Genomic DNA, 14,214 nt, shown 5'->3' on the forward strand with positions numbered 1-14,214 from the left:
CATTCTTAAGATAAAAGACGCGAACACTGATTTGCTTTTCCAATAGGTTGCGTCGAATATATTTTGCAGAGATCTATTTTGTTTAAAGGCCACGGAAGTTGTGACAGCTCTAACTTCGTGTGTCCTTACCTTCAGCCAAGCTTGGTCTTCCTCATTCAGAAGGGGTTAACTACTGCACTGTAATTGTTCAGTGGCTACTTTCCTCTTGGTAAGGGTAGAAGAGACTCTTTAGCTATGGTAAGCAGCTCTTCTAGGAGAAGGACACTCCAAAATCAAACCATTGTTCTCTATTCCTGGGTAGTGCCATAGCCTCTGTACCATGGTCTTACACTGCCTTGGGTTAGAGTTCTCTTGCTTGAGGGTACACTTGGGCACACTTTTCTATCTAGTTTCTCTTCCTCTTGTTCTGTTAAAGTTTTTATATTTTAAATAGGAAATATTTATTTTAATATTGTTACTATCCCTAAAATGTTCTATTTTTCCTTATCTCCTTATTTCCTTTCCTCACTGGGCTATTTTCCCTGTTGGGGCCCCTGGGCTTATAGCATCCTGCTTTTCCAACTAGGGTTGTAGCTTAGTCTTTAATAATAATAATAATAATAATAATAATTAACAGTCTGATAAAAATAGGATAAAGAATTCTCTGACATAGGCAAAGATGAATTCTTAACTGAACACCATAAAGCTTCAGACGGGCCTCGTAAAGGTTTTAAAATAGAACTTAAGAGCTCTTACAGGACATAATACTCTTTTTAGTTCATTTCCAACCATACGATAAGTTTGGAATATCGAACGATATTGGTCAAGGCCGAGAAGGCAGCTCGTGTTTGGCTAGAAAACCAAGATGAAGAACATGTAGCCGTTTCGGATGAGAATCCGATGTTCTTGCTGAAGGCATGAATCTCACTGACTCTTTTAGCTGTGGTTAAGCATATCAGGAAAAGAGTCTTAAAGGTGAGATCTTTCAGGGAGGCTGATTGAAGTGGTTCGAACCTGTCTAACATAAGGAATCTTAGAACCACGTCCAAATTCCAACCAGGTGTAACCAAACGACGCTCCTTCGTGGTCTCAAAAGACTTAAGGAGGTCCTGTAGATCTTTATTGTTGGAAAGATCTAAGCCTCTGTGACGGAAGACTGATGCCAACATGCTTCTGTAACCCTTGAGTGGGAGTTGAAAGAGATCGCTCTTTCCTCAGATATAAGAGGAAGTCAGCTATTTGAGTTACAGAGGTACTGGTCGAGGATACGGATACTGACTTGCACCAGTTTCGAAAGATTTCCCACTTCGATTGGCAGACTCTAAGGGTGGATGTTCTCCTTGCTCTAGCAATCGCTCTGGTTGCCTCCTTCGAAAAACCACTAGTTCTCGAGAGTCTTTCGATACTCTGAAGGCAGTGAGACGAAGAGCGTGGAGGCCTTGGAGTACCTTCTTTACGCGTGGCAGACGTAGCAGGTCCACCCTTAGGGGAAGAGTTCTGGGAACGTCTACTAGCCATCGAAGTACCTCGGTAAGTTATTCTCTCGCGGGCCAGAGGGGAGCAATTAGCGTCCACTTGTCCCTTCGTGAGAGGCGAACTTCTGCAGTACCTTGTTGACAATCTAGAACGGAGGGAATGCATATAGATCTAGATGAGACCAATCAAGTAGAAAGGCATCTAAAAGAACTACTGCTGGGTCTGGGATAGGTGAGCAAAGTATTGAGAGCCTCTTGGACATCGAGGTTGCGAAGAGATCTATGGTTGGCTGGCCCAAGGTGACCCAAAGTCTCTTGCATAAATCCTAGTGGAGGGTCCAATATGTTGGAGTTATTGTCCCTTCCTACTGAGACCATCTGCTAAGACATTCAAGTTGCCTTGGAAGAAACTTGTTACTAGTGAAAAGTCTAGACCTGTTGAACAGGAGAGGAGGTCACTTGCGAACTCGTACCATGTCAGAGAGTAGGTCCCTCCTTGCTAGGAGATGTACATCAAAGCAGGGAGTTGACCGTGTTCACCTCCACTACTTTGCCTTGAAGGAGAGACCTGAAGCTTTTCCAGGTAAGACCTACTGCCAGAAGCTTCTTGCAGTTGAAATGCATTGTCCTTTGACTCGAGTTCCATAATCCCGAGCATTCCCTACCGCCTAAGGTCGCACCCCAGCCTACGTCCGATGCGTCTGAGAAGAGAACGTGGTTGGGAGTCTGAACAGTCAGGGGAAAACCCTATCAAAGGTTGATAAAGTCCTTTCATCCAGTCAGACCAGACTTATCTTCCGGAAACCGGGATCTAGACCGCTTCTAGCGTCTTGTCCTTTTCCAGTGAAGAGCTAGATGAAACCGAAGAGGACGGAGGTGTAGTCTTCCAAGTGACACCAATTGAACCACGGATGACAGTGTCTTAACCAGACTCATCCACAGCCTGACAGGGCCGCGTTCCTTCTTCAGCATCTTCTGGATGGATAGCAGGGCTGGGGGTTGATCGTCTTGTTCAGCCATGTCCTCATCAGAGGGTTCCTCATCCGAAACTGATGAGGAAACGGCAACGGAGTGGGCAACGTCTGACTCGCTGAATCCGGTCGCACTGGTGGATGCGTGACGGAGCCGGACACAAGATCATGGTACTGCTGCACAGTCTGTGAACTGTCAACCATGGGGAAGCGAGGAAGTACAGCGACAACCCGAAACTGTCTAGACTGTCTGGGTTGTGCAGACAACCCCTATCGGGTTGCTGAGGTTGCCGCACTGCGTCACAACAAGTCACCTCTGCTGGTTGTTGAACGTCTTCCTAGTGACACACTGAACGTCCACAACCACCTCCGAGAGTCGCTTAACGATAACGTGCGACTGGCAACCCACACTGGGTCGCACCGGAGGAGGAATCATCTCAACTGGCGGACGTGAGTAGGAAATCTCAGCGTCAACAGGGCGTACAACCAACCGGTAGGAAGGTTGTTGGCAAGAAGGTTCTTCTCCGTAAAAAATCCTCTATCAAGGACTAAGCTTGGACTGCATGTCTTGCAACAAAGCCCAAGGTCTAAGGGAGCAGGTGTGGCAACAGACGGGGTAGCGACTGAAGCGGAATCATTTACCCTCCCTGGAAGCATGTTATGCTTAATTAAAGTCCATAGGAGGCTAAGCAGCTTAAGGCTCCTCTCCAAATGACAGAGTCCTCAAGGGAATATCAGAAGGAGGGAGAACAGCACTTTCTCATCTACAGGAACCATGTCCGAGAAAAGCTAGGTTATCTCAGTGAGGGTCTCACTGGTGCAAAAGCAGCAGACCAGAAGGCAACGTTATGTAACTGCTTGACAGTCTGTGAACTGTCAAAAACTGAACTGTCAACCACAACAGGAGCGTGAGGACATACAGCACTGGTGTATTAGTAGCAGACCAGAAGGCAACGTCATGTAACTGTTTGACAGTCTGTGAGTTGGCAACAACCAAAGTTGTGTGGGGAAGCCTCAACTCCTGACTGACTAGTTTGCTGCGGGCGAGTGGCGGTAACCACAGAGTGTTGCGGAGGCTGACACACCGTGTCAAAACACGGCAGCTTGTGGTGGCTCACGCACGGCAACGGAGTGCTCCGTGTGTCTGTGGGAGTCATCATACGTCTGGCAGGGTTGACTGTGCATGGGTGGAGGAGCTCTCACATCAAGAGTGTGGGAGCAGGCAGCCATGCCGGGCACACAACCGTGGTAGGCTGTAGGCCAACGGGTGCATCGTCAACCTTCTCCGCAGCAGAGTTGCCAAATTAGCGATTTTGTGCTAATTCATTGCCTTTTTACAGTATTCTATTTTAGCTACTTTCTTTAGAGAAATTCCATATGACTTTAGCTACTTTCTAGCTACTTTTGCAAGCCTATCTAGCGACATTTGAAAATTTGAGTTGGCAACCCTGCTCCGCAGTCGGAGTGTGGGAGCTGGCAACAACAAAAGCGGAGTGCTGGTGCGTGGGAGGGACTGCCGTGGGTTGCGGATCATGCCGCATTGCGGCAAAACACGGCAGCTTGACAGCACCTTCCCACTGCTGATGCGGTAGCTCACGCATGTCAACGGAGGGTGCATCATGAACATGCGTCTGGCAGGGTCGACTGCGCATCGGTGGTGGAGCTCTCACAGGTGGAGTGTGGGAGCAGGCAGCCGCAGTATCTGCTGAGCGCACAACCGTGGCAGGTTGTAGGTTAACAGGTGCAGTGTCAACCTTCTCAGCACGATACTCCTGCATGAAGGAAGCAAGCTGAGACTGCATATCTGCAGCATAGACCACTAGGGTCTATAAAAGACGGCAACAAACGGAACTACTGTCCGTTGTGACTGAGGGTCTAAAACAGCTGGTGCGGCAACAGACGGAGTTACTGCCTGTTGCGGAACCACCTTGCCTCTCTCGGAAGGTGTGCAGTCGTCGGATGACTGCAGCGAGTCCGAACTGACCCAGTGGCTACACCTAGGCCGTTGGACTTGCGCGGAAGGGACCGACTTGCACTTAAAAAGCAGCAAGATTGGTCCATGGTTTCTGCGAGAAACCTCTTCCGCAGACGAGGAATAAATGGGCTCTCTCGTCTTTGTGTGGGTGGGGTGATCACGTCGGCAACGTGTGTAGATACACCCGAAACCACGGAGGGAAACGTCTGTTCGTCGATCAAGGCCTGTGGAACCCATAAATCCTTCGACATTACTTCTCCCCTGTGGCTTGGGAGCTTGTAAGAGGTATCGGACTAGGTGAACAACTGGCACGAACAGACGAACCCTCGAACGCAACACTGTAACACTTTGCGCATATCACTTAATCACTTTTGATTTTCTGTTTGCACTTATTTCACTGAAATCGAAACTTTAACTGATTTCCACCTGAAACACGCAATCCTATCCTTCATTAAAAGGTAGTAATTGCGAAAACAGTTTACAATGCAACAGAAAATGTTATTTTCATTAGTAAAATAAATTTTTGAATATACTTACCAGATGATCATGTAGCTGTCAACTCTGTTGCCCGACAGAAATCTACGGTCGGGATACGCCAGCGATCGCTATACAGGTGGGGGTGTACACAACAGCGCCATCTGTGAGTAGGTACTCAAGTACTTCTTGTCAACAAGAACTCAATTTTCTCCTCGGTCCACTGGTTCTCTATGGGGAGGAAGGGCGGGTCCTTAAATTCATGATCATCGGGTAAGTATATTCAAAAATTTATTTTACTAATGAAAATAACATTTTTCAATATTAATCTTACCCGATGATCATGTAGCTGATTCACACCCAGGGTGGTGGGTGGAGACCAGCATACATGTTAACAAAGAAGCTAAGTATCCCGTATCTTATTTTAGCCGTTATTCAAAATAACAAACATAAAATAAATAAGTACCTGGTAAGGAAGTCGACTTGAACCATTACTCTGCCTTTTTAAGTACGTCTTCCTTACTGAGCCTAGCGATCCTCTTAGGATGCTGAGCGACTCCTAGGTGCTGAAGTATGAAGGGCTGCAACCCATACTAAAGGACCTCATCACAACCTCTAATCTAGGCGCTTCTCAAGAAAGAATTTGACCACCCGCCAAATCAACCAGGATGCGGAAGGCTTCTTAGCCTTCCGGACAACCCAGAAATATTTCAAGAGAAAGATTAAAAAGGTTCTGGAATTAGGGAAATGTAGTGGTGGAGCCCCCACCACTACTGCACTCGTTGCTACGAATGGTCCCAGAGTGTAGCAGTTCTCGTAAAGAGACTGGACATTCTAAAGATAAAAGACGCGAACACTGATTAGCTTTTCCAAAAGGTTGCGTCAAAAATATTTTGCAGAGATCTATTTTATTTAAAGGTCACGGAAGTTGTGACAGCTCTAACTTCGTGTGTCCTTACCTTCAGCCAAGCTTGGTCTTCCTCATTCAGAAGGGAATGAGCTTCTCGTATTAACAGTCTGAAAATAATAGGATAAAGAATTCTCTGACATAGGCAAAGATGAATTCTTAACTGAACACCATAAAGCTTCAGACGGGCCTCGTAAAGGTTTTAAAATAGAACTTAAGAGCTCTTACAGGACATAATACTCTTTCTAGTTCATTTCCAACCATACGCTAAGTTTGGAATAACGAACGATATTGGTCAAGGCCGAGAAGGCAGCTCGTGTTTGGCTAGAAAACCAAGATGTAGAACATGTAGCCGTTTCGGATGAAAATCCGATGTTCTTGCAGAAGGCATGAATCTCACTGACTCTTTTAGCTGTGGTTAAGCATATCAGGAAAAGAGTCTTAAAGGTGAGATCTTTCAGGGAGGCTGATTGAAGTGGTTCGAACCTGTCTAACATAAGGAATCTTAGAACCACGTCTAAATTCCAACCAGGTGTAACCAAACGACGCTCCTTCGTGGTCTCAAAAGACTTAAGGAGGTCCTGTAGATCTTTATTGTTGGAAAGATCTAAGCCTCTGTGACGGAAGACTGAAACCAACATGCTTCTGTAACCCTTGAAAGTGGGAGCTGAAAGAGATCGCTCTTTCCTCAGATAAAAGAGGAAGTCAGCTATTTGAGTTACAGAGGTACTGGTCGAGGATACGGATACTGACTTGCACCAGTTTAGGAAGATTTCCCACTTCGATTGGTAGACTCTAAGGGTGGATGTTCTCCTTGCTCTAACAATCGCTCTGGTTGCCTCCTTCGAAAAACCTCTAGTTCTCGAGAGTCTTTCAATACTCTGAAGGCAGTGAGACGAAGAGCGTGGAGGCCTTGGAGTACCTTCTTACGCGTGGCAGACGTAGCAGGTCCACCCTTAGGGGAAGAGTTCTGGGAACGTCTACTAGCCATCGAAGTACCTCGGTAAGTTATTCTCTCGCGGGCCAGAGGGAAGCAACTAGTGTCAACTTTGTCCCATCGTGAGAGGCGAACTTCTGCAGTACCTTGTTGACAATCTAGAATGGAGGGAATGCATATAGATCTAGATGAGACTAAACTAGAAGAAAGGCATCTAAAAGAACCACTGCTGGGTCCGGGATAGGTGAGCAAAGTATTGAGAGCCTCTAGGACATCGAGGTTGCGAAGAGATCTATGGTTGGCTGGCCCCAGGTGACCCAAAGTCTCTTGCATACATCTCTGTGGAGGGTCCAATATGTTGGAATTATTGTCCCTTCCTACTGAGACAAACTGCTAAGACATTCAAGTTGCCTTGGAAGAAACTTGTTACTAGTGAAAAGTCTAGACCTGTTGAACAGGAGAGGAGGTCACTAGCGAACTCGCACCATGTCAGAGAGTAGGTCCCTCCTTGCTAGGAGATGAACATCAAAGCAGGGAGTTGTCCGTGTTGACCTCCATTACTTTGTCTTGAAGGAGAGACCTGAAGCTTTTCCAGGTCAGACGTACTGCCAGAAGCTTCTTGCTGTTAAAATGCATTGTCCTTTGACTCGAGAGCATAATCCCGAGCATTCCCTACCGCCTAAGGTCGCACCCCAGCCTACGTCCGATGCGTCTGAGAAGAGAACGTGGTTGGGAGTCTGAACAGTCAGGGGAAGACCCTATAAAAGGTTGATAAAGTCCTTCCTCAGGTTAGACCAGACTTATCTTCCGGAAACCGGGATCTAGACCGCTTCTAGCGTCTTGTCCTTTTCCAGTGAAGAGCTAGATGAAACCGAAGAGGACGGAGGTGTAGTCTTCCAAGTGACACCAATTGAACCACGGATGACAGTGTCCTAACCAGACTCATCCACAGCCTGACAGGGCCGTATTCCTTCTTCAGCATCTTCTGGATGGATAGCAGGGCTGGGGATTGATTTTCTTGTTCAGCCATGTCCTCATCAGAGGGTTCCTCATCCGAAACTGATGAGGAAACGGCAACGGAGTGGGCAACGTCTGACTCGCTGAATCCGGTCGCACTGGTGGATGCGTGACGGAGCCGGACACAAGATCATGGTACTGCTGCACAGTCTGTGAACTGTCAACCATGGGGATGCGAGGAAGTACAGCGACAACCCGAAACTGTCTAGACTGTCTGGGTAGTACTGACAACCCCTTATCGGGTTGCTGAGGTTGCCGCACTGCGTCACAACAAGTTACCTCTGCTGGTTGTTGAACGTCTTCCCAGTGACCCACTGAACGTCCACAACCACCTCCGAGAGTAGCTTAACGTCAACGTGCGACTGGCAACCCACACTGGGTCGCACCGGTGGAGGAACCATCTCAACTGGCGGACGTGAGTAGGATACCTCAGCGTCAACAGGGCGTACAACCAACCGGTAGGAAGGTCGTTGGCAAGAAGGTTCTTCTCCGTAAAAAATCCTCTATCAAGGACTAAGCTTGGACTGCATGTCTTGCAACAAAGCCCAAGGTCTATGGGAGCAGGTGTGGCAACAGACGGGGTTAGCGACTGAAGCGGAACCATTTACCCTCCCTGGAAGCATGTTATGCTTAAATTAAAGTCCATAGGAGGCTAAGCAGCTTAAGGTTCCTCTCCAAATGACAGAGTCCTCAAGGGAATATCAGAAGGAGGGAGAACAGCACTTTCTCATCTACAGGAACCATGTCCGAGAAAAGCTAGGTTCTCTCAGTGAGGGTTTCACTGGAGCAAAAGCAGCAGACCAGAAGGCAACGTTATGAAACTGCTTGACAGTCTGTGAACTGTCAAAAACTGAACTGTCAACCACAACAGGAGCGTGAGGACATACAGCACTGGTGTATAAGTAGCAGACCAGAAGGCAACGTCATGTAACTGTTTGACAGTCTGTGAGTTGGCAACAACCAAAGTTGTGTGGGGAAGCCTCAACTCCTGACTGACTAGTTTGCTGCGGGCGAGTGGCGGTAACCACAGTGTGTAGCGGAGGCTGACACACCGTGTCAAAACACGGCAGCTTGTGGTAGCTCACGCACGGCAACGGAGTGCTCTGTGTGTGGGAGTCATCATACATCTGGCAGGGTTGACTGTGCATGGGTGGAGGAGCTCTCACAACAAGAGTGTGAGAGCAGGAAGCCATGCCGGGCGCACAACCGTGGGAGGTGTAGGCCCACGGGTGCATCGTCAACCTTCTCCGCAGTCGGAGTGTGGGAGCTGGCAACAACAAAAGCTGAGTGTTGGTGCGTGGGAGGGGCTGCGGTGGGTTGCAGAGCATGCTGTATGGTATGCGGAGCATGCTGTATGGTATGAGGAGCATGCCGCATGGGTTGCGGAGAAAGCCGCATAGTACTGGAACCCGGCAGCTCTACAGCACCTTCCCACTGCTGATGCGGTAGCTCACGCATGTCAACGGATGGTGCAGCAAGAACATGCGTCTGGCAGGGTGGAGTGTGGGAGCAGGCAGCCGCAGTATCTGCTGAGCGCACAACCGTGGAAGGTTGTAGATTAACAGGTGCATTGTCAACCTTCCAGCACGATACTCCTGCATGAAGGAGCAAGCTGAGACTGTATAGTCTGCAGCATGGACCACTAGGGTCTATGAAAGACGACAACAAACGGAGCTACTGTCCGTTGTGACTGAGGGTCTAAAACAGCTGGTGCGGCAACAGACGGAGTTACTGCCTGTTGCGGTACCGCCTTGCCTCTCTTGGGAGGTGTGCAGTTGTCGGATGACTGGAGCGAGTCCGAACTGACCCAGTGGCTACACCTAGGCCGTTGGACTTGCGCGGAAGGGACCGACTTGCACTTAAAAGCTGCAAGATTTGGTCCATGGTTTCTGCGAGAAACCTCTTCCGCAGACGAGGAATAATGGGCTCTCTCGTCTTTGTGTGGGTGGGGTGATCACGTCGGCAACGTGTGTAGATACACCCGAAACCACGGAGGGAAACGTTTGTTCGTCGATCAAGACCTGTGGAACCCATAAGTCCTTCGACATTACTTCTCCCCTGGGCTTGGGAGCTTGTAAGAGGTATCGGACTAGGTGAACAACAGGCACGAACAAACGAACCCTCGAACGCAACACTGTAACACTTTGCGCATATCACTTTATCACTTTTGATTTTCTGTTTGCACTTATTTCACTGAACTCGAACTTAAGTGATTTGTACCTGAAACACGCAATCCTATCCTTCATTAAAAGGTAGTAATTGCGAAAACAGTTTTACAATGTAACAGAAAAACATAATGAAAGATAAAGAATTCAGTGGCTGGAAAAGAGACTAAACACTAGATCAAATAAACTACGTTTAAAATCTCTCACCGCATAAAGCCTGGGAACAAGAATAAAACTCTAGAAACGTTTTACCTTCTTCCCCTATAGCGACTAGGGAGAAGAGTAAAAAACGAGAACAACGTTACCCGCTTGAACGAAACGTTTATCCTCCTCTCTCTCCCTCTCTCTCTCTTGACTTAGAACCTGAGAGATGATCCCAATTATATATCGTTAAAACATATTATTTGTTAAAGGAAAAAAACTGAAAGGTTTCCCAAATAAAAAGTTCCTTTATTAGAATTAAAACCATTTAAGCTAAGAAAGAATGAACGAAACGCTAGAATCGGTTTACTCTTACTGCAACGTGAAACCGTGAAATACTCTCTCTCTATCGTAACGATAGAGCGCATGTTGAACGTTCTGAACGTCAACAACTGCGGAGACTAAACTAAACGTTAGTTCATCTTTGAAAACAGTACGAGACTATCAAAGAAATTCTTTCAAAAACATTAAAATTAAAATAGCATAAATTCTTAACAGGAAATACGATATGACGGGCTCAATGTTAATTAACTTCGGTTCCAAGTAAGGACCGCCTACTATTAGGAAAGGTCGCATATAAACAAACATAAAAATTAATTTTTATAAGTTTATAAAAATGGAAAGTTAATCGAAGAGGCCTATAAATGGCGGAGAGATAGAAAATAAATCTATAACTTTGTTAAGCAAAATTACTGATCTATTCAAAACGAGTTCAAGTTTTGAAATGAAGATAAACCCCTGCATAGCGAAAGCTCAAAACTGGAATAGTGTACTTCACCAAAAAGTTGTGAAAACAAATCCAGTTAGGGACGGCGTATTAGTAGGTCTTGCCGGTGGCACGACAGAGTACCTACTCACAGATGCCGCTGTTGTGTACACCCCCACCTGTATAGCGATCGCTGGCGTATCCCGACCGTAGATTTCTGTCGGGCAACAGAGTTGACAGCTACATGATCATCGGGTAAGATTAATATTGAAAAAACATAATTAAAGATAAAGAATTCAGTGGCTGGAAAAGAGACTAAACACTAGATCAAATAAACTACGTTTAAAATCTCTCACCGCATAAAGCCTGGGAACAAGAATAAAACTCTAGAAACGTTTTACCTTCTTCCCCTACAGCGACAAGGGAGAAGAGTAAAAAACGAGAACAACATTACCCGCTTGAACGAAACGTTTATTCTCCTCTCTCTCCCTCCGTCTCTATCCTTCTCTCTCTTCTCTCTTGACTTAGAACCAAAGAGAAGAGCCCAATTATATATCGTTAAAACATATTATTTGCTAAAGGAAAAAACTGAAAGGTTTCCCAAATTAAAAGTTCCTTTATTTAGAATTTAAACCATTTAGGCTAAGAAAGAATGAACGAAACGCTAGAATCGGTTTACTCTTACTGCAACGTGAAACCGTGAAATACTCTCTCTCTATCGTAACGATAGAGCGCATGTTGAACGTTCTGAACGTCAACAACTGCGGAGACAAAACTAAACGTTAGTTCATCTTTGAAAACAGTACGAGACTATCAAAGAAATTCTTTCAACAACATAAAATTAAAAAGGGGGATAAATTCTTAAAAGGTAAATACGATATGACGGGCTCAAAGTTAATTAACTTCGGTTCCAAGTAAGGACCGCCTACTATTAGGAAAGGTCGCATATAAACAAACATAAAAATTAATTTTTATAAGTTTATAATAAATGGAAAGTTAATCGAAGAGGCCTTAAAGGCGGAGAGATATAAAATAAATAGATCTATAACTTGTTAAGCAAAATTACCAAAAACGTAAACACACTTCCGTCTAAGGGAAGGGTCGGCCATTTAAAAGTGAAAGAGAGTCCATACTCTCTTCGAGTCCATACTCTCTTCGTCACCAAAATTAAATCTATCCAAAACGAGTTCAAGTTTTGAAATGAAGATAAAACCCCTGCATAGCGAAAGCTCAAAACTGGAATAGTGTACTTCACCAAAACGTTGTGAAAACAAAACCAGTTAGGGACGGCGTATTCAGTAGGTCTTGCCTGTGGCACGACAGAGGGAAAATTGGTTCGTTGTTGACATCGAGTACTTGAGTACCTGCTTGACAGATGGCGCTGTTGATGTGCACCCCCACCTGTATAGCGATCGCTGGCGTATTCCTCCCGTAGACTTTTCTGTCGGGCAGCAGGGATGCAGCTATATGATCATCGGGTAAGTTTGATATTGAAAAATCACTCTTTACTCAAGCTTAAATATTATGAACAGATTAATAAATAATAATATAAAGTTTACGCATCAAAATTACCATAAGAATTTTTGCATTATACTTACTGTACCTATATAGTATAATAAAACGTCAGGAGATCTAATAAGAAACCTACCTCTTTGCCATGGTCCTTGTCTTTCGTTTCAGGGCCAGATAAAGTTTCCAATAAACTGTCCTCATCAAACACCTCACGAGGCACACCCAGGTCCACATCTTGCTTCCACAAAGCTTCAATGAGTGCTAAATCCTGCAAAATAAAAAAGGGAAAAAGGTTCAGTATGAAAAGTTGAAATAAAGTTAAAACACAGTGCCTCATTTTATGCACAAAATAGATGTGCTTAAAAGATTTACTGATTTCAAGATAGCTTAACAATTTGGATACAATTAAACATAATTTCATTTTTGGATTTCAAAATGTCATACTGATCATATCAGACAGCTCATCATTGAGTCACAAGCTCGCAACTGTTATCTCAAATGAAAAAATGAGAAGGATCACGGATTATATCAATCTGAATTGTATTAATTCATATTTTTTTTTATTTCAGAAGACCTTTCTTATTTCTAGTCATACATGGACTGATTATAGCAGAATAAATGTAGGATATTCAGGTAGTTATACAACCACTGCTCTGTCATGATATTTTTAACGGATATATTTCAATATTTCATGGTACACAAATGCTTTTAATAAACTGATTTAAAGAAGTGCATTAATATTGGTAATCAATGGAAAATGTAACTTGCTGAAAGTGCTGTACATGCACGAACTACTGAAACGGTTATCAATATGTACATTTCTGCATCTACCTGTAATTTCAAAATACATTGAAGTGTTGGAAATGAACTATTCAATAATAAAATTAGGTCCTATACTATAAAATTCAGTTATTCCGAAACTTTCTTCCATATTCACATGTACCGGTCCATTACCCTTTTACCCCCAGGCTATTTGGAACCTTCCATCCCTTAACCAGTGCATTTTTTATTCAAGCACATTTTGCAGTTTATATTTTTCAAATTGCTCTACCAGCCTTAATTTTTGTCATAGAGAGGTCAGGTTGGTCTCATTCTCTTGGAAAATGGCTAAAATTTCTCAAAAAATTATCAAAAAAAGAAAAAAAAAATGTAAATAGCAATTTTTTGCAAGGACGTACCGGTACGTACATGGGGGTAAAAGGGTTAACATACATACATTCAGAGATACAAATACAAATCCAGATGATATCATAAATTCTGATATTGTATAAAAACTTCAAAATGAAATACAGTACTGTAAGTAAATAATATTATATACACTAATTAAATACAGTAAGCAAGACAACCTTTGCAAAATGAAACAGGACTATATGTTCACTTTTGCAACTGAAAATCATAGGCATGCAAGTTAGGTGAGCCTACCCCAGGCAAAAATGTGACAAAACTCGAGTTACAAACGGCGTCTTGGAACCTATTAAATTTGTAAGTTGAGGACATTCTATAATTGGATTTACAAATTTGGGCCAGAAGGCCAGGTGTTGGAGCCCGGGAGACCATATGCAATAGAGGAAAAACCCTGCATATGTATGTATATACTGTATATAGAATTTATAAAAGCGGTTACGGTAATTATTAAAACAAATGGGACAAAACAATTGTGTTGCAAGGAATATGCAAAATACGGGGACAAGAAACTTCATAAAATTTCCATGTACATTGGACAGGACATGTGAAACTATGAATTTTCCAATTTACCAGGCATGTTCCAGCCAGTAACACATTATACCATTCAATTTGACTTGTGCACATATATTTTTCAACTTAACTCCTACACCTGTTTGAGAAGTCTTATTAAATTCAGCACAAAATTATAAGACCTATAAATTTAAAGAACA

General features: G+C 44.2%; 1 protein-coding gene across 4 annotated transcripts in view; it reads right to left on the minus strand.

The window, feature by feature from the left end:
* cnc (cap-n-collar) overlaps positions 1-14,214 on the minus strand; it is a 603,426-nt gene that overhangs the window by 575,572 nt on the left and 13,640 nt on the right. For all 4 annotated transcript variants that reach the window (XM_068364732.1, XM_068364731.1, XM_068364730.1 and 1 more), the window contains exon 3: positions 12,456-12,587. In XM_068364732.1, coding sequence (XP_068220833.1) covers positions 12,456-12,587 — 132 coding nt within the window. The remainder of the gene's footprint in view (positions 1-12,455; positions 12,588-14,214) is intronic.

Source organism: Palaemon carinicauda, chromosome 41 (assembly GCF_036898095.1).
Source record: "Palaemon carinicauda isolate YSFRI2023 chromosome 41, ASM3689809v2, whole genome shotgun sequence".
NCBI lineage: Eukaryota > Metazoa > Arthropoda > Malacostraca > Decapoda > Palaemonidae > Palaemon > Palaemon carinicauda.